At 31.5% G+C, this 22,204-nt stretch overlaps 1 protein-coding gene across 2 annotated transcripts in view; it reads right to left on the reverse strand.

Annotated features, from left to right (window-relative positions):
• Positions 1-2,865: 2,865 nt before the first annotated feature.
• Positions 2,866-22,204, reverse strand: part of LOC129960210 (7SK snRNA methylphosphate capping enzyme bin3-like) — an 83,186-nt gene continuing 63,847 nt past the window's right edge. For both annotated transcript variants that reach the window (XM_056073445.1, XM_056073446.1), the window contains 2 exons: positions 6,154-6,277; positions 2,866-3,227 (listed from right to left, as the gene is read on the reverse strand). In XM_056073445.1, the coding sequence (XP_055929420.1) occupies positions 2,962-3,227; positions 6,154-6,277 (390 nt within the window). In that variant the 3' untranslated portion in view covers positions 2,866-2,961. The remainder of the gene's footprint in view (positions 3,228-6,153; positions 6,278-22,204) is intronic.

Consider the following 22,204-nt stretch of genomic DNA (forward strand, 5'->3'; position numbering starts at 1 on the left):
TAACAACTGCTCTTGTAAAAATTAGACAACATGTATCATTATATCTAGTTTCTAGATTTAAAATTTCTTAAAATTCACATCAAAATTAAGGGATGATCGCTGTTTTTAATATTTTTAAATAGCCATTTTGCCCCTTCAGTGTTTTCTTGTTGATTTTTTTTTAAAAAACGAAAATAGGAATTTGCTTTTCACTTTTTTTTTTTTTTTTTTGGAAAAAAGTTTTTTTTAATCACCAATACTTTTCGAAGAATTTCGCCTGATGGGTGAATAACGAAGGGCGCAATCCTTGGCAACTTTCCTTTTGGGCATATATTCGTCAAAAGTATTTAAGCTGCTGCTCGCCATATTTGAGGTGACTGAATTTTCAATTTTGAGATTTCCTTCCCGCCATGGAGATAACAGGACATATTTCAAAAAACTCTCGCAATTCTTATCAAAATTAAAAGAACCACAATATGAAAAACCAAAGCAGGTTAGGTGCCAAAATGGTACCCAAAGAAACGATTACAAAAATAAAGTTAGATCATCCAGATTCTATAAAAGCAATATGTCATTAATGCAACGCCAAACAAAGTAGGGAAAGTTCAGCATCTAATCTCAACATAACAAATTATAACTCTAGCAGCATAACAGCCTCATGAGAAACGCTTCAAAGCATTTCCCTAACAGAATTTACAGTGAAAATAGTAAACAAAAACTAGAAAATTCACTAAACAATTGAACTGAAAAGGTTGAAAGAACTATCACAATTCCATCACAGAACCCCTCCACTCCAAGAGAATAGAAGTTATGGAACAAGAACCACACGGAAATAGAATACCATATGAAAGAAAAGACGAAAAAGAACATGCAGATGGAAACCGATAAAACCGGGGGGGGGGCAAGATAATTAAAGGATTAGTTATCTTGCAATTAAGGGATTCCCAGGAACAACTGAAGAAATCGTTCTCGAATTCGAGGATAAGTGTGCAGCAATCAGAATTTTTCAATTAAAAAAAAATACAGAGAAAAATCCCTTCACCGGATATTTCTCCTAGAATTGAACCACACGGCAAATGTTTTCCGACATCAACAACGAAAAGGTATTACTGCAGTTCAGATAAAAAAAAACATACAGTAAAGAATCATCAACGACGCTGATGAGAAACCAAATGAGGAGTAGGGAACTACGTGATCCTTTTTGATTAAAAAATTCAGTCGGCTGCAGATACTGGGAAAACGGATTGTCACGATGTGCAAGCTGTTGATGTTGACGATCTGGCTCACCTGCAAACTCGTATAATGACCGCCTAGCATTTCTTCGAGGTGTGAAACCACAAAACCTATATCTATATTGCCTAATTTACCCATAAGCTTGATATCATTCGCTACAGAGGAGGCAATGACTATCTCATTGTGTTAGGCCACGAGCTCTTCATAACCGACCGAAATCCGTGGCCTGTTCGACCTAATGCACCTCCGCTAAGGTCCGAAATACTACAAAAACTTGTTATAGCTGATGCACCTGTACACTTGCAGTAGATAACGAAAGTGGCTAATACGCCAGTCTCGCTATCTCCAGCTTTACTTCGTCTCCCTCGCCCATTTTATTAAGGGCTTCATGAAAATGAAGGGAACACAGGATTAACTATGCATAAAAACACTATACAACTATGTAAAAACCGTACAATGTAATCGCTCAAACCAACGCGAAAGTAAGGCAATAACCTAACAGACTTCTTGAGACTGAAACAGCATTTGCAATTCTGAATTCACGGGTCACCAACTTGGATATTTAATGTTATATACTACCTCACAATTCTGACTCTTGACAAAAAGCGAATACTCCAGGCAGATAAACATTAAAACAGTATTTTGCTGAATTCTGCATTTGGACTCTAATTCAATTATAAAAAAATTCTACAATTAAACAAAAACATCAGCAGATATAGTTATTTATAACGAAACACTTCGCATCGTAATTGCTGCAGAACTCAAGGAAGTTTGGCAAGCTTGCACCCTGAAAGTTGTTCACAAAACTGAAGAGTTTTATCATGCCACTCGGCAGGGTTTAAAGTTTAATCATCTTAACAGATGTTTGCAGGGAGAGAAGATATACATGTACACTCGGTACAGGATGATGAAGCTGGAACCGCCGAGATAGTAAGCCATCATAGAATACCGGATGAGTTATCATTAGCTATGACGGTAATTAGCTGTGTCTTAACTGGTGCTTTTACAACTAGTATATATAGTAGCATTCAAGTATCTGCATACGCAGATGCTCAATGCATTGTGAAGACATTCGCAAATACTTTATTTATATAAAGAAATCATAAAAACCGATGCTTATCAGCCATCTCGTGACAAAGTGAAAGGTGTCTTCGACAGATCGTCCACAACCTTATACAAGACGGGAGGTGTCAGTGAGAAAGCTGAAAGCGAAGCTACAAGCTTAAAATATATTTAGATCAGCTTAGTAATTCATTATTCTAAAGAAATATATAAAATTTGCAACTACGATCCGAATCGTAAAACAAAAGCTTACAAAAATTCTTAACAGAAATTATCTTTCTTGTAATGATACATTATATTATATATTTATTATATAATATGATTAGTCATTGTGCGATATAACTACAACGTTGCATTGTAAGGATTAGCGTTATTAGATACAAGATAACCGTCCAATGCATGCCAACTCTTTTGCCCCTTCTATAGTTAGAGAACCATTGAAATTGATACGAGGTTCTAATAAAGATATTAAAATGTTGAAAAATCTGAATTAAGAAAAATGGTAACATGTGAGGTATAATATGACGATTAACTGCTAACAATACATATCAATTATTGAGCTAAAATTAAAAATGAAACAGTACAAAAGAAAAAACCCAAAACACCTTGTTTTAATAGAGTTAATACACCTTATTAGTTTTACATGTTAATTATACAATGAAAAAAGAATGAAGTTTTATAAATAAATTATTCCGCAAAGTCTGGCTCCATTTCTTCTTCCCCATAACATTCATAATCATTTTCGTCGTCATAATTAGAATATCCATTATCTTCATGATTTTCTTCGGCATAATCGGAAAAACCTGCGTCATGCGGATGTTCATCGTACGTTGCGAACTCGTTCCTTGGATACCACATGTGGTAATTATACGGAAGGGATGATGGGTCGAGTAATACGTGTGGTTCTTCTTCGTAACTTCCTTTAGTCAGAAGAAATATCTCTTGACGATAAGCTAAAAAATAAATAAAAAGAACATTCAAAACTTTAAAATAACATCTTCAATGAATATATTCATGTGAACTTAACAATTCTATGCAAGTAGAAACTTAATTTGGGATGCAGATTTATTCAAAAAGAAAATCTTAACCTTAATTCCCAAAAAGGGCCAAAACTGCCAAAGGGGCTCAAGTGAGGGAACAATAGTGGTAAAGTTTAGAAGAAACAATTAGAAGGGTTCATTTGCTGCTCCGGAATCCTCAAGTCTCTAATTTCATCTCTGCCTTTAAGCATCCCACCTGTGCGTCAGACACGCGTCGTATTTTTACTTATATTGTAAGGCGATAATTCATCATTCGAAGACTCTAATTCGATACAAAACCCAAACGTAATCCCCAAACACTTGTGTATTGTATGGATTTTTAGCAGAATCAATAAGACAATACATTCCAGAAACTGGAGTCATTTTATTCCACAGAGGAAAAAACAGCTAAGGAGTAAAAGAATGTATACGAAATACCCCCCCCCCCCATCTATATAAGAGTATGATTGAGAAAAAAATTAATCTCAAAAGATAAACTCCTTCAAATAGCTAAGTTTAAAGGAAGAGACGAAACTATCAGATGTTTGAAGATTTTCCCTTATATGTAACCACTCAAATGATATTTAATGAATAGCCCTATCCCCCTCTCTTTCTCCTTCACTCCACCCCTAGATTTTATGAGACAAAACTTTAATTCTTATACAATCTAGGGGGTAAACACTTTTAGACTAATTCCGTTCACCTTGCATGTAAACGAAAAATTAATCGGTAAAGCACCGTTCAGAATTAAGACATTGGCAAATTCCAATAAAGGAATCCTCGAGTTAACTATTTTTTTTCCCTGCCCTTGAAGAATACTAAACGAATTAATTATCTGAACTAGAAACTACATTTTGCTTTCCGCTCATTTTCCAGAAAAGTTCATATACTTGCTCATTAATTCACAAAAACGTATCAAATAAACACTGAGGACTGTAAGAGACAAATAGAATTTAAACAATTGAGGGTGGTCTCCCCAAAACCTACTCGAATACTCACTCTCTAATATAAGTATTATCCTTACCTACATAAAATTACAGATCTTAGTCAAAGGCCAGAACAACACAAATGCTCCGGTTTTAATTTTTATAGTACCGCTTCAAGTTTTGTGCTTCAAAATATAGTAAAGGAAACCGAATATGTATTGTGGAAGCCTTTTGTCACAGGAAAAATAAAATTTGATACATAACTACAATTTTATTAGCAAGATCATAAAAGAAATTTCATTAATTAAAGTCATTACATTTGAGATTTATTGCGTTCATGAGAGAATACACACCAGACAGTCAGTTCTTTGATAGATCCAATTCAAAATTTGATAAGGATCTACATTTCAAATGCTACTGTTGCGAACTAATTTTATACATCACTTTACATTTTGTAGTGACCGTGTTCACTTGTATTTTGTATTATGTTCACTTGAGGAATTCGGCCGGATTTCCTCTGATGGGATTTCTTTCAAAATTTGATAGAAAGCTAACTTGGTGTAAACGCTACATATCAAATTTTCACCGTCCAGCTCAAAGCATTTTTAAGGTAGCCTGCTCATGGACAGAAAGCTACATTATCTCAAAAATGTGTTTATCGGACTAGAAAAGGTCTGAAAGCGTGAGAATTCATATATATCTTGAATTTGAATTTTTTGATGAATATAATACAAGGTTGATTTTGACGATTATAATACATATCAAATGGCACAGTACGAATTCTGCAATTGATTCAATTAGCTGAAATAATTTATTCTGAAACTACAATTATACGAATTTTATTTGGCGACAGCAAAAGTGCTTCCAGTAACCGTCGCTAAGAGAAAGCTTTTCCCGCTGTCATTATCAAAATGGCGCCATCCATTCAGGAATAAGCATTCTGTGTTTTGGAATATGCTAAAAAAAATCGACGTTAATCATCATCACAGATTTTCGATCGACATTTAGTAAACCACCACAGCATCGTCTAGATTGCATTTTCCCCCCAGTAATACATTGAATAAGAAACTATATGCGTTAAACGCATGAATATACAAATGGCATAAGGGAAAAAAAGGGCAATATTTATAAACCAGTCACGAAGTGTCTAGATACGCTATTGACGTGATTTATCTTTAAAGAATTTCAAATTCTTCAAGACAGACATTTCCTGTTGGCTTATGTTTTGCCAATGGCAAAAACTGTAATGTCCCAAAAGCAACACTAGACTATTTTTGAGGCGAAAATTCTTAAGGATTTACATTAAAAAAAGATTAGATGTTAAAAAAAGGGGATTAGATGTACAGATTTAGAAATTAATACCATTTGACCTAGCATCTATGTGGGAAAAATCACCATTCAATGAACAGCTCAGCTTAGTATTCTTCCTTTTGTATCATAACAAAATACTACATAGAAAGTTATTCCTCAGCAGGAACTTCAGAAATGATAAGATTAAAAAAGGGGGGATGGAGGGGGACCAATAAAGTTATTATGTACAGAAATAAACTGCATTAAATAATTCTTTTCACCTAAAATAACAAATTAAAAAAAAACGTTTTTATTCTAATCTGAGACCACTAAAGAGATGTTTTTAATTTTCAAATAATGTATACATAATTTTCAATTTAAAAAAATACTATTTCTTGCATAAATTTCACCGACTTTAATTAATCAGATGGATAATGACAGCTAAGTACAAAAGGTCCCAGCGTCAAGGGTCACATTTTTTACAAAATAATTATGAATAACAATAAAAAATCGCATTAAAAAAGTTTTTTTTTAAAAAAAAGGATGCATTATACACAAGAACAGAATAGAAAGTCATTCTAAATAAGTTTAAAAGAATATTAAATTAGTTAACACTACAAAAGAAGATTAATAAAATTCCAAACCTTTTGTACAATTATATGATCTTCCAATCAATCGACAAGAAGAAAACCCCACTTCCGATAGTAGGTAGTCGCAAAATGAATCTGGCCTCATTTCTAAACCTTGATATGTTTTATAAATAGCCGGCTAAAAAGAAGAAAAAATTTTATAAGTATTTCAGTTAATATTATTAAAAGCAACAAAAAAATTATAAAAAGGTCTACAAATTTTTAAAATCATATTTTGCACACCAGTGTAAATGAAAAAAATAAATAAAAGGACAAATCAGCACTTATTCTTCAAGTTCATACACAACAAAAACATAAAATCAAAGAAGCATAGACAATAATCAATTTCAATAAAAGTATGGATACTTTTGCGAATATTCTTAGTTATTTAAAAACTTAATTAAAACTAGGAGCTAATTTTCTTTAGAATATGGAGCGCAAAGGCTGAAAATTGCGAGAATAAACTGAAGAGCATAATAAGGTAAACGAATAATTCACATTCTAATTCCTCACAAAAGCATTATATAGGTAGAGATAATAAGATAGCAAATTCTATAAAAGATGATCCAAAAACTGTAGATACCGAATTGTTTTCAGAATTGCTAGATACAACACACTTAAAGTATGATGCAATATCTAAACGTTCAAGATCGGCGTCAATGCAAGAAAAAAAAGTTTACAAAATAGAAAAGAAAGCAGAAAACCACAAGAAAAAATCTTTTAAATCAATTTTAAAAGAATTCGATTCATTTGAACAATAATAAAAAAGAGGGAAAAGCGGGAGGGGGGTGGTATTTTTCTCAATATTTAATAGTGCTTCATAATTGAAAGCATCGTATATCAAACATGAAGAAAAATATTCTAAGGAATACTAATATTCTTACTTAATTTTGGAAATAGGTATCTTCAAATCCACAATTAAGTAAAAATATTGGTATAAAATATAAGCTCAAAAGCTAAAGGCCATATATAAAATAAATTACATAAATGAATTCAATTCCGAATCTTGCCTTCAAACTGTAGATTCAGAAGCTATCCTTTTCGAATTTACTATTAATTTTACAAAAATTGGTTACAGCTCATATCAGTGAAAAATCCAACCAGTCGCAGAGAAAAGTTAAATAATTACTCGATTAAACAGAGCCACTTTCGAGTAATAAAAGAACTTCCTTTGTACGCCAATTTTACCTCGTTGAAAATTGGAACGAACTTTAGTGAACACAGATGTGTATCAGGTGTGAAATAATTTTTCGTGAAGTTTGTTGACATGGTAAATCTCGTGAGTTGAAATGTTTGCTACAGTTCATTACATTAAAGTTAGCCCATGAGAATTTTTAATGGTTCTGTAACCGATCTAAAAAAGATAATTTGGTTAATACGAGATCGCAAATTTAAGTAGACATACCAGTTTAGTTGCACTTACTAAGCAAATTAAGCATCAAATATTGCTTTCTTTAGAATGATAAAATGTTTGCTCATGTTTGGTAAAAAAAAAAAAAAAAAAATGCTGACTGAAGTATTGCAATTTTTTTTAGTCATTTGACGGGAAGGGAAAACTATTGCTTCAATACTTAGAAAAATCACTATTGTTTCAATACTTAAGAATAAAATTGAGAATAACTATTATGCCCTATTCGTTCCCACCCCCCTCATCTTAAGTGTGCCAGAATGGTTTTTTTGGCAGAGACGCTAACACCGCTATTTCTTCACATTTCAAATATTTCCCTTCTTTCACATAAAAGGCTATTTCACTATTTAACTTCCTAATTGGATAAGTACAAAATTAGTTGGTCTCTAACACTGAGGAACTGAAAAGAGGAGATACTCATATCCAACAAAGATGGTTCACCTCAATATTGTTCCTACAAAGCATTTGCACATACAATCATTTACCATTTCAAAAGTATTTCTAGAATGGCTTAAAAATATGAAACACATTAAACAGTAATAGAATTAAAAATTAGATTATCTGACAAAATAAATATTTTGCATTTGTGCAGATAACAATTCAACACTGAATTTTATTTGTAGTGGACGCTAAATGAAATTTGTTTCGTTAAATTAAAAATTAAGATTCCGTTCGAAAACGAAATCCCAAGTCGTGTAAATGCATAAGAGTTGGGAAGCTAACTGGTTCTACATTTTATAGCACAGAGCAAGAATGGATTAGCAAAATATTTTTTTTAAACTTTCAAAATGTCTTTATAACGAATTTTTATAAAATTATTACTTGTATTTTTCATTCAATATATATTTATCGTATTTACACATTAGGCTCCTTTGTCTCAAAATTGATTTGCCCAGATGAGGGCAGGAAGAAAGAATCTCCATGTTCAGATGAAGCGTTGCAACACGAAATAAAACTCCACAGAATCAAAACTAAAGAGCACTGGCTCAAACAATTTATCACATAGCCATATCAAATATTTCCCTCTTTAATATCAAAGTAGATCGCAACCGATTTTATTTAGCCAAAATGCAACAATACTGGAAAAAAAAAAATGTCTTCTGTAAAATTAAGGCTGTATACATGAACATGCCTTTGGTTATTATGGTTTAGATTTTAAAACATCTGCACCAAAAATAACTTAAAATTAATTCTACTTAAACAAGCACGATGATATTTCATTACGGTTAAATTTATCCAACATTTAAAGACCATGAAAGCATTTCAAAATGAAAGAAGTACTGAAAATAAATAGCATAATTTGAAATGTTAGTAAAGAAGATAATTATAACTTTAACACGTTCACTGCCACGGTTCAAGCCTGATATCCAGGCCTTCTGTCTCATTAGATGATCCCTTCTTTGCTATCTTTTAACTGCAGCAGAGAAGGTGTCATCTAATAATATAGATGGCTTGGTAACAATTATATATTATCTGCGACGCGCCAGCGGCAGCGAATGTGTTAATTTCAACTCTCAAAATTTCTTCACAATAATTTACTTCTAAAGTTTAAAATTCAAACACTTTAACAAAATCAAATTCTATGTCCGCAACAAAATTTAAAGAGCTGTTTGAATAAATATGGCAGTTATAAATACTAATTAGTACAAAAATGAAAAGGGCAAAATTGAGTGTGGAACGTAAGGTACAACACGAGTTCAAGCACTTTTTTTTTTTTTTTACATTGTTGAAATTCAAAGACAATTTAGCCACCATTCTGAAAAAATTCGGGGAAATGCGTAAATCCTGAAAATATCGGATACTTTTGATTACAGTGTATCAGAAAAAAATTTCTGTTTTCAACAGCAGAGCCAGAAGAGTTCAGATTTCATGACGAAGGACCAGATTAGGCCTGGATTATCACATGATGTGAAGTTTAGTTCTAGTAACGTCCCGTTATAAAGCAACACTAGTGCTATTTTCGGACAGACCTCGTAATTTTGAATCACGGTCAGATGCCAAGGAAGACATTTGAGCTGGCATCCTCCCTACGGATTTAACGTGCACCAGACCGGCTTACACGAAAGTTCTTTGGTGGAATCTGGTCTCGAACACGAAACGCTCCGGTTCCGAAGCTGAGACCTTACCACCAGGCCACCGCGGCCTCCGTATGATCCGAAAAAGCAAAATGGGCAAGCGTTGGACTAAATTGATATATCTTCTCCGATGATTCAATTTAATTCATAAAATTCCTCTACTTCAGATCAATGAAAACTATTTCATCAATATAAATTATAAATAGTTAAATTTTTCAGGAATTTTACAATCGTTGCAATTTTCTTACGCAGACTTCAAACTGTGTTTCCATAGAACTAAACAGTTAAAAGAAAAATGATTTTTAAAAAAAGTCGCAGAAACATTTTTATTCGATACAAAGAAAAGCAAAAGTTCCAATAATTAACTTTCCTCTCTTTATGTCTTAGCATGTACAAAAAGCAAAATCTGTGTTCAGAATAAAAGAATCTCTGTTAACTGAATAAAAGTAATATCAAAAGAGAAGTGCAACAAATTTTCAGCAAATTGAAATCATTCATTTCACTAATAAGAAAGAAAATACTCTAGAAAATTACCTTCGGAAAGAGTGACTTTTCAAAAACGAGGTACTTATCTACTACTTCATGATATATACTCTAGATAAGATGCTGATTAAGGTGATGATCTGGTAGAAATATCTTTTCTTTTACCAAGTAGATATAAACACGATTCAAAAACTTTACACCTCGCACTTTTAAAAGGAATTGTATTTGAATCAGCAAAAATCACGGAAAATCAAAATGTAATACAATAATGTTTCAATTGATTCATGCGATTCGAAGGCAGTTTGGATCATGAAAGTTGGGACCAAAAACTTCAGGAATGGGTGGAAAGATAATACATAAACAGGTGAATAAACAAACGCAAAATAAGTTGAAACTGAGAGATGGACCAGAACACTAACTTTCGCTCCCTTTATTGTAACAAGTTTATGCTTTCTTCTCATTCGAGCATAACAAATACTGAAAAATTAGAGCAACTTAACGAAGTACGAGATTTTAAGCAACACTGGCCGCTATTCAACGAGAACTTCACAGTTAATTTCATTTACTCAACTCCGTAAACAGAGGGTAGTAGTAACAAACGAGCTTGACCTACGATTTTTATTTTTACTTCTTAATTAGATTACACATCCTATTTGGGATATTTCTTATTATTATCTTACTTTCTATAAAAATATAAAAACATTTGTGATATTGAAGCGTTTGTAAGTGATTTTAGCATTTTAAATTACTTAATATCAATAATTAAGTGAAAATATTAAAATTTAGTATTAATTCAGTAGTTTCATGTGCGAGTTCGACTCGTCATTGTATGCGACGAGGTTAAAAACAGTGTTTATTATCGCAAATTTCTAATACGAATGCATTATAGCAAAGTCTTTATATAAACTTTCTTAGACAGAAGACAAAATACATAATAGCAAAGAAAGCTAGCTTTTTCTTGATGGTTTGGTTTGATTAAAAAGTATTCCCACAATTTAATGTGCAACGTCAAAGTGATATCCATATTTAGGTTTTACAGAATACAAAATATATAGTTTTCATGTCACAAAAAAAAAAAAAAAAAAAAAAAAAAAAACGGAAAGCCAAAGAAAAATAATCAAATATTTACAATCGCAAAATTAATATAAAAAATAAATGATACAACGTCGTAAGTATTTTATGAAATGCTTCAATCGTAAAAGAACAATTTTTAAAACAGTTCGAAGAATCTTTATTTTTTTTTTAGGGGGAAAACTAAAATCAACTGGATTTGACGATTAGCTTTAACATATTGTTTAGTGTACCAAAAAATATTAGATTTTTTCTGTCTTATTTTAAAATACAAATATCGGATACAAATTTGGCTTAAGTTTCTTCGGAATCGAATTCTCACAACTACATAACTTATTTTAAAATCGGTTCGCACAGAAATTATTTAAATCGGTATAAATAGAAACTTTATATTATAAAGTGGAAAATGTACTGAATGTGCAGTTGTATATGTTTTATTCCATCATGTACAGTTTCAAAATTTCTCACTGCATGCCTAATTTTTTCCACAGAATTTGTCCTAAATGAAATTTATATTAAATATAATTTCCTGGTGATAAAACAACTTCATATTATACTAAAAAAAGAATATCTTGAATGTAAGAAAATCAAATCAATGATTGTTATTGAATGAAGAAAAGTACAATGCATTTCTGTAATTATCATTATCAGAAAGTGCACTTGATACAGTTAAAAACGGATTGCATTTTGAAAGTTTTGGTTGCGCATTAGTTGAAACATGACGTGAAGAGATTGCACAAACCAAAATTTATAAAACTCTTATTTATCTTGATTTGCTTCATATTTGTTGATGCGGATTTTCATAAATTATTTTTTTTTTCACTCACTTCCAATAGTGACAGAGTTTCGAACATTGCAAGATTACGTGTTCGCGATTACAATTCACTATTTTAACATTTTCGCATTCTCATTAATCAATTAAATATATTTGTCTATATCCATTCATTTTGATGGTGCCATCTGATAATGAATTTGAGAAAAAAAAAATTATTTTCTAAATTCCATAATGTACAATAATAAATCATAAATTAAAGACTAAAAAAAAATTAAATTAAAATTTTTAAACATCTTTGTAGTAAAAACTAATACTTGAAATTAAACAATATTTTGTTCACTGCATACATATTGTACTTTAGCTTAAAGGGTGAAATCTTCGGTAATCGATTCCAGAAACTTTTAGAATTTCAATTCTGAAATCAAGCCAGACAAAGAGTGACGCAAAAATGTTTTTCATGTATCATGGAAGATCAGTAGAAACTAATACGTTTGAGGTACAAAAATGGAATTTGATGTTCAAAACTTATTTAGAAAAAATATCACCAACCTTTTATTATTTCGCATAAAAAATAATCTGAAGAAAAACGGAAAATTTCCGGAAACATTATTAACTTTTATACAATTAAGGATACATCTAATCGTTCATGAATATTTTTTAAAAAGTAAAATAAAAAGATGTAGTTCTTTAGCACTTCATAAGCTATCGTTACAATCGCCAACATTTCAGAATTCCTCCTTACTCTCAACATTAGCACAGCGATTTGTCTAATTTCACTTGAAAACGAGGTAAAAAGCAATTTTACAGATAAGTGACATATCTTATACAGAATATAATATCACAAGAAAATTATGTTCAACAAAAAGTTTCCAACATAAAATTAAATGTTTCTGAAATAATATACGTGCCTTGCACGATATAAGTTAAATATTAATGATTGTACGGTGTGAATAAAAAAATTATGTACACTTTAATAAACAGATGAGACCAACAATATATCTAAAGATCACAAATGAAATTTATAGAAATGTAGAATTCTGCTAGTTATCAGAAGTCAACGAATTTTTGGCCGAGTGCTATTGATAAAACCCACCGAAGGAAATCCAAAAGTATTCTAATTGATATTACGCTAATTCGTAGTTATACTCATTCTCTTTCAGTTTGTCGGTAATAGTTGGTCTTAAGCAATAAACAGTTTCACGTATATCCAAAAAATGTCTCGCAGGAACGGCGGGATTTCTATGATATCTTCTCAACCATTTGCTCATGGTATGTACTCGCAACAGCAAAGTGGGTATGCTCCGTTCAGCTGGAAATATTATTTTTAAACATCTCTTAAATTTGTGGCACAACTTATTTCCTTTGTGAGTTGCAGTTTTCCTTACAAGTTCAGGAAAAATTCAATAACAATGGTATCCCAAAGAAAGGTGCAATGAATCCAAGAGCTGAAAAATTACCTTACAACTAGCGGCGGAAACCAAAAATAGTAAGTTGAAGTTTTTTATAATTTTCAAATCCTCTGTCATCTTGCCTTTCTAAAAAAGGCTTCATTTTAATCTCTATGATAATTAAAAAATCATACATTTAGTATTAAATCATCACTGAAAATGGGCAAAAATTGTTATTACATTTAGATCAATTATCCAAATTTAAAGAAGAGGAATTGCTTTGTCAAATTTGTAAAAATAGTTTACCAGTTGTATTGTGAAAGTTACGCGACCGATTTTCAGGGATTTGCAAAAACCAGAATGATAATGCCAACACGAAAAACCGAAAACCTAAAATATGGTCTCGTATTCTAAAGAAAAAACGCTTCGCTAAAAACAGAATATTAAAAGCATGCGCAGAAACAGAAAAACACGCACAGACAGACAGAGAGACAGAGATTAAAAAGAACAGAAAATGACATTAAAAATATGGTCAGTAAGAGTATTAGGCAAAAATGCTCCAATGGGAAAATATTATTTCCTTAAAGCATTTTTCTCAAAATGAAATTTTCAAAAATGTATAATACCTTTTATCAGAAACTACTGCTGAAAAGTACGTACGTACATACATACATACATACAATCAATATATTCTTTATTGTAAGTATTCAATGAAATTAGTTTTTTTTTTTTTTAAATCTTTCTTCAAAAATAGAATTTAAAATTTTTTTTTAAATCAAAAATGTTTTTCTTCCAATAAAAAAAAATCTATAATTGCCGCCTTTGGTGATCGGTTTTTTCGTCCAGATTGACATCAGTCTATTAAATGATTAATATGGAATGAGCATATTTCTTGATTAAAAATTTATCTTGCTATTTGATACTGCTGAGAAAAATGAATTCAATTGAATTAGTTTACTGCAAATTTTTAAAAAAATTAACATATAAAATGTACAAAATAAAAGCGGAAGAAAAAATCCTGCTGTAGAGTTCATGACTCACAAAAGCATGCAATGGTATTCATCTCATCGAGCAAAGCATTCAATCATAATTAAAAACGTTGTTGGATGCAATGTATCAAAATTGAATTAAATAATAGTAAAATTAAGGGGAGGAAATTGTAGGAATTGCAATTGACATTATTAGAAAGGTAATTTGAGTCTTAAGATAATAAAAAGACCAATTCTGTAAGACAACTGTTTTGAAAGACATGAACATCCATTTCCGTAGGCAAATAATAAAGAATACCCATCTAGTTAAGTCTATTTTTGCGCTAGATTAAACTTTCTGTTTGAAGCCTATTTCTTGATTTCTGTAGTTCATCAGTTTCTCGATCAATAAGAATTTTACACGAGTTTTATTCTTCTATAACGTTAATGAGGGGAGACCCTGCAATTTCGCTCCGATTCCGAAATTACCATTATTTCTTATTTTATCAATGGGCGGAGGGAAAGAGCAATCAAGGTATCTTGGAAATTTAACACTTTTGATCGAAGACTATATTGAAAAAACTGCAAACAAAAGAAAGTAGAAACCTGATAAATTGAAATTCTACTTATTTGGAATTTAATTATAGACTTTTATTCTTATTTATTTTTTGCATATACTTCATATCAAACAAATATGTTTCAGCTACAAATTAAAGGATATAAAACACTTTTTACAATAATCTTGTAAGCTACTTCGAGTTGAAATTAATCATTCTAATGTGTATGTTTATTAAGTTTATTATGTTGAAGCATTTGTTAAATGAATATTAAAAAGACACGTGCATTTATTTAATAAACTAGAATATCAGTATCTACATATCTCTCGTCAGCTACAACCCTGTGTCATGACCAAACATCAGTATAAATAATGAGCGATAATTTGTCAGTAAGTCTGCCATCAGTTCATAACATACAGCGCGATTCAAAATATCGGGACACTTCCAGATTTCGTATTTTGTGGAATAATCCCAGAAAGGCTGTACGAATTGTCTTTGAACTTTCACTCACATTTATTATGAAGTTAAGAGAACATTTAACGAACCCATCGGTTACTGATGGGAGAAAAAAAGGATTTGTGTAAACTCCATTAAACACACACACACACACTAACACAAAACAAAACAAAAAACAAAACCATTAATTTGAAACTTAATGATTTTTCTTGCTTTGAGGAATATTTTGTGCAATTTCATAAATATAGTTCGTATTGTTCGAGAATATATAAAGGTTTCTAAAAATATCCTATATTTCCTCGCATTTTTTTTTTTTTTTCGCTACTAAAGTGCTGTTCTCAAATAAATATGAAATTCACAGAATATACGACACTATTATTTGAATAATAAAAGAATATACAAACAAGTACAATTAGTAAAAGAACATACAAAAAAATACAAATATACATACAAAAGAATATATAACAAGGATATACAAAATATTATTTGTATTAATAAAAATCTATAAATATTCGCAGAAATATGGGTATTTTAGTAAACAAATTTTAATTAGGCATGCACGAAATATGCCACATTTGACTTTTCCTAATTTCAAAGCCAGATATATAAAGGCAATTTATATAAAAATTCTAGACGAATATCATAAAGATTCAGAAAAATATCAACGCCGTAGTGAGTTGAATTTCATCTGTTATCGAAGAGAAATTATGAGAGATTCTTTCACAAATTGATATTCTTTAACCACGAATCTTTGAATAGTTATACTGAATTCTATACAAAGTTAGAAATATACGAAACACCTCTGTTTAGCTATAAACACATAATATAAGTAGCTTATAAATTAGTCTTAATAAATATTCATTATTATTTGCTCAAACATTAGACTCCTAACATTATGCAATTTCATTTATAATATAGTTCAAAGCATTCGTAAGTGCCAATTACTAACATTACTCTACGGGAAAGACTATCCAGTAATTTATGGAATGTTTTCAGGAGAAATTGCAAGTGATTCTTGTCAGGTAAAATTGCGAGATAAAATTTTTCTACATTTGACGCCTCATTTCAAGATATAGTTCAGAGTATTTAACAAACAAAATGATAACGGATGATATCTGAAAGGCACACGAACATTATAAAAGAAGGAAATGGTAACTCACGTCGAGATTCTTAGGATTAACGTCTGGCAGAAGTGTAGAAGAAAACTGCTTTATAGACTCGTATCATTGATGTGTAAACAACTTTCCAACTTGTATCGAGCAGAACCTTCAATATATTTAATGCCTTTTTACATTTCGTAGCAAACACATAACATAGAGACGAAAGTAATTTTTCTGTCGAAGTAAAGTCCAGTTCAATTTATCCCATTAAGATCCGGATGCAAATTCCTTTGTCAAAAGTAAACGCAAGAGGTCTTATTATTATTTTCAACCCATTGTTCGATGCCTTGAACAACAAACTGCTAACTGTCTTAAAATAAATTTTCAATACAAGAAATTTACAGACTGTCAACATAAAAGTAATATGGGTTTGTAAGTTTTAATAAACTGCTATAATTTAAAAAGAGCAAAATAACTAAAAACGCTGCTTTGCGGCACAGCTTTAAAGACACAGATTTTAAAACTTCTGCGTTTAAAAAAAAAATGTCGAAATAAAAATTGGAAGATTTCCCACACATGCTCAAGGCATAAATCTTTAATCATAAATCTACTGTATCTCCAAGTCCTGTGGTTGACTTTAACAATGTCGATGGAAATGTATGTAAAGAGTTTATGGTTACCCTTTTAAAATTAATTTTTAATAACTGACAATCGAAGGCAAAGATAATCCTTCACTACTTCCTGCTATCTAGCAATTCACCAGGGATTGCCACACGTTTTAAACACATATGATGCACCTGTGATGGAAACATGCGAAACTTCATGAATAGATTGGTGATCAGACCGTCAGTTTCATCAATTGTGATATTTATTACCGTACTATTAGTACCTTTTCCAAATTAAGTAAATTTAAAGCAATCGAGTCAAAAACATATTTAGAAGGAGAATTAAAGAGAACTTCTAGTTAGTCAAAATTAGAGGATTAGATTTAACATTATGGATATCATCCTGTCAAAATCCCATCACGTAAGATAGATGGTCAATTTTTGGCAAGTCGAAATGAACATTATAACCAACATACATTAAATGAACATTATGACCGGATATATTAAATTCTCAATTTGTTGACCTTTGGGATTAGCCACTTGAACCTCACAAGAGACTACGATCATTCAGATCAGCAAGAAAAAGAAAAGGCTCGGTAACAGAGATTTATTTGATACTGTTTTATTAATTTGGAAATACACGTAAACTGCAAATTGTAAGGAGATATTGTAAATATATCCTTACATCCATTGCCTGCAAAGATACATTTATACATTGATGTCAATTTGAGAAGTTCAGGGGTGTTTGTGGGACCCCAAAAAATCCCCTGAAACTTTTACGGACTTACTACCGGCATTTTGGAGTTTCAAGAACGGGGGGGGGGAAGAAATGAAAAATTACAATTATGAAGTATTGAATGACCTAATTATAAAAGTTCAATGAATTACTTTTTTTGCAAAATTAATAACCATAAATTTTCAAACATATAAACTACTACATTTTATGCAAATATTTTAAATTACCTGAATTAATTCTTTTAAAAAAATTATCTAATTTCTGCTGCTTTTTTTTTTATTTTCTGATGTTTGTGGGCTTGTCTTTCTTTTGTGGTGAACTTCATAATTGCAGGAAGGTTGACTTTTATTTTCTTCATTTACAGTTGAAGAAATTTCCTCGAGAACTGCACATGCAGAGGTAGAAGCAGTTTGCTTTTCTGCTAATGTAGAAGGTTTTTCAGAGACTTTTATAGGTGACTCATCTGAAATACATGTTTTTAAGTCCTCTTGATATGTTTTCCAACTTCTGTTCATATTCAGTAAGAGATCTTTGTGAATTGGATCAGTCATTGGATTTTTTGAGCCATATTTTTCACATGAGGTTTCTTTAGAAGCCATTAAATCATATTTAATAGTCTGCACTGCATCTAGGGAATCAATCTTAAGAGAGGTTCTATAGTCAGTGACAAGTGTATCCATTAAGTTGAATGCACTTTCTACTAATGGGCCATGGAAGCAGCTAAGGCAGGCTTTGACCAATTTAGCCAATGTAGGATACTTATAATCATTTGTGAAATCATCTTTTAAATTAAAAACTTTAGACCAATATTTATCAATTGTACACTTGACTTGATTTCCACTTTCATCAGATGTGTAGAGCATTTCTTTGGTAATATCAATATCACTCTGGTATAACCTTATTTCAGCTTCTACTTTTGACTTTTCATTATCACTAAAAATATGGGACATAAAAGATGATAATTTTTCAAAAGCTAATATTGTACTGGTTTTACCTCTTAGCTCTGGATCTAATGCTGTAAAACTAATTAGATATGAATTTTTAAGGGGTAATTTCTGTTTCATATGCTGAAATTTCTAAATGAAATTCTCTTGCGTACATAAATAAAAAAATATTTCAATAAGCGAAACGAAAAATTTGCACGTGCATCAATAAATGAAACGAAAATTTTACACAGCGGAGAAAAAAAAGTTGCGAAGCGATCAATGACAAATAGCTAATACGGCGAAAAATCCCCCTTCTCTACTTATTGGCGCCACGCCAGGAGAGAAGACCTTTGAACCCAGAGTCACGTTATCGCACATCTGGTCGAACGAAGTCTCCCCCTTTTTTTTCTGCCGCGCCTACTTGCCGAAAAGAATTCAGAAGAGAATGTCCGAGAACCGGGGGAATGAGTCATAACTCGCAATAAGGAAAGAACAAAAAAGAAGAAAAGAAGTTTTTCCCCCTTTTCACGCATTATCACTGCCTTTGGAGAAAGAAAGGAAAAGTTTTCACCACACACACTGACCTTGCGTTTTCTGCTTTAAAAGCAAACAAAATTACCCAGATCAAAATAAATAATTCATTATTATTCCTACTTCCTTTTGAACTTCGATCCCCGGAATTTCCGGGGTTTCCCCGGAGCACAAACACCCCTGGAAGTTGCATAAAGTTGGAAGCAAATAATGTTACTCCACCGAAAATTCTGTAGCCAAGCTGTACTTGCTAAAAAAATGAATGATTTAAGAAACATTATTTGGTTAATACAACAACTGTGCTAGTTAATCTTGTCGCCAGATGATAAACCAGTCATTTTTAGGACGATGAAATTGGATTGTGACCGCTTACCGACTCTTATGTTAAGCAGCTTATTTTTTTTTTATTCATTTTGCAAAGAAAAATGAAAAAATTGTCCCTTATAAGTAAATATTTGTATTACTTAGAACGTGTTTTTAAAACAAATAAAATATTTTTAAAAATGGTGTAAATGAATTCATAAATTTAATATGCTTTATAAATACATAATTCATATATGTAATTTATATGCATGCCAGCTATAATGCCCCCAAAAATGTGTATATATATGTATTTTGACGATAGCATACAGGAAAATAAATGAGTTAATGATACAAATGGGTTGGAATTATGGCACCATTCCAGAAAAGGACAGATTGCAGTTAAAGATAAAATACAAGTGAATAAGAAAGTATAAAGAGAATAAAATAAGAAAACTATTTTAACGTCAAGAGAAATGATTGGTGGTGCTAGTAGGAATCTTATCTTCAGATAAACACATATTAAAAAGAGGGGGGAGGGGTACCGTCGTTCGAAGTTTCTCTTGGTTTTGAAGAGGTTTGTAGAAAGTATTCTTTCCATAGATGACGTTTGGAATTTATTTTCCCTGTAGTCTGTTTAATTTTATCACTAACTTTTTTTTTTTAACAGTCCGATTCTTTCGGACATTTCAGATCAAACTTGGAAGATTGACTAGCTATATTCGATATCAAAAGATTTTTTAATGTAATTTTGGTTGCAGTATTAGGAAAATATGACAGCAGACAGAGATTTTGAGGCCAAAGAAAAAATTATTCAACAAGACTTGTGTATCCCAATTAAGTTAATAGCAAATTTTAAGTATATTCATGTTCTTTCCAATGTCATGAGAAGCAAAATATTTTACTGCTTCAAGATTAAAAGACAGTTTCTAGGCACCAGAAAAAGAAAACGTCTTGTTTAACTTTTTTTTTTTTCTCTCTCTCTCTCCATATGGTACTGCGGACAAAGTTGTTTACAGTTGAAGCATTTGGAATACGACAAGCAATCTTCTGACGCATGTTCAGGAACGGCACTTCTAGAACAAGTTTACAACTGTTCCAAATTAGCCTGTTTTGAATGATGTACCCGTTGACCATAGAAACAACGAAATGTATGGTTTAAAAGGACAGTTTAGAAAGCCAGCCCGATTCCGTCAGAAGGTAGGTTTTGTAAAAATATAAATACGATACCTTCAATAGTTATAACATTTACATTTTCTAAATAAGTAAAGGATTTTCTGAAGGAATTTTCTGAAAAATCTTCGATTTTTTTTTTAAATGTAATTATGAGGGACAACCGAAACACCTTGTAAAGATATACCCTTAAAGAAATAATTTTTGTCCCGCGATCCTCCTCAAGAGTTTAGTGAACAGTAACACAAATCGGACAGTGCAAAATTAAATAAAAAAGCTGCCTGAAGGACTGATTTGGTCTCCGTGGGAAAAAGTCCCGATTAAAACCTCATTAAATCACAGCCGTCTGATGAATTTCATTCCCCGTCCATTCATTTTCAATTAAAGGGAAAAAAAAAAAAAAAAGAGGCAACGACAGTAAGAGAGCGGAGATGGGAAAGAAATTGCCTCCCCTTCTGGCATAGACATCATGTCCTTCCGTCGTAGAGATATTAAGAGTATCGTCTGTAAAAGTTTTTTTTATTGTTTTAGAAGGAGATATAGAAAACTTCATACCAAAAAAATCTGATAATTTAAATTCCATCTTCAAGTTATAATACAGTAAACACTCGAAATATGTGAATTTCCCCCAAATTTGACTGTCTGGTTGAAGACTGTTAAATCAGCGGAATGGCGGATATCCGATTCAGTTGTCATCCAGCCTATAGTTTGCAATGCAATGTCAGAATAACCGGCATGGCAAGTGAACCCGATACTTTGTTTTGCCGAATAATTTTAGTCGCTCGGCTAAGAAATGAAAGCGATGGATGCCGCTAGTGTAAAATCGGCAGAATGTTGAAACCCGATTCACTTGACGGTCATTCAACTAGCAATTCGTACTACATTTGGTACAATAACGAGAAATGACAAATGAATCAGATGTATTTTTATCGATTGTTTTTAATCGGTCGACTAAAATCAATTCGAAGGATGTCAACAAGGTTAAATTGACAAAATATTAGGCATCTGATTCAATTGTCGTTCATCCAAACAGTAATTTAAAACAGTAATTTCGCATGGTGACATAACCGTATGACTGGTACATAACACGGTTATAAAATAATTCGATTTCGCATTTTACCGACTGTTTTTAGTTGGTCGAAAAAGAAATCAACACGATGGCTGAAAATTTGTATAGATTGTTGCCTTCAACGACAATTTTAATCACTTGTCGGTGGAATTGTATAATAATACTCTAATTTTTCAATAACAAGACTTGGATGTTAGGATAATACAGCGAATATATGGGTGCCTTTCGATTCATTTTCCCCGATTAAATTTTTACTGAACCCGTACGAGGAAAAAAAAAAAAAAAAAAGAATATTAAAGAGATTTTTGCATTATATGAATATTTCCTGCTTTTAAAAGAGCTTAGTTGTTTTAGTTTGCGGAATTGAAAAATAAAAATTGTTAAACATTACAATTACATTTGAAGAAAAATTCGGATAAATACTTTCATTTAATAAAAATTTGAG

Source organism: Argiope bruennichi, chromosome X2, assembly GCF_947563725.1.
Source record: "Argiope bruennichi chromosome X2, qqArgBrue1.1, whole genome shotgun sequence".
Lineage (NCBI taxonomy): Eukaryota > Metazoa > Arthropoda > Arachnida > Araneae > Araneidae > Argiope > Argiope bruennichi.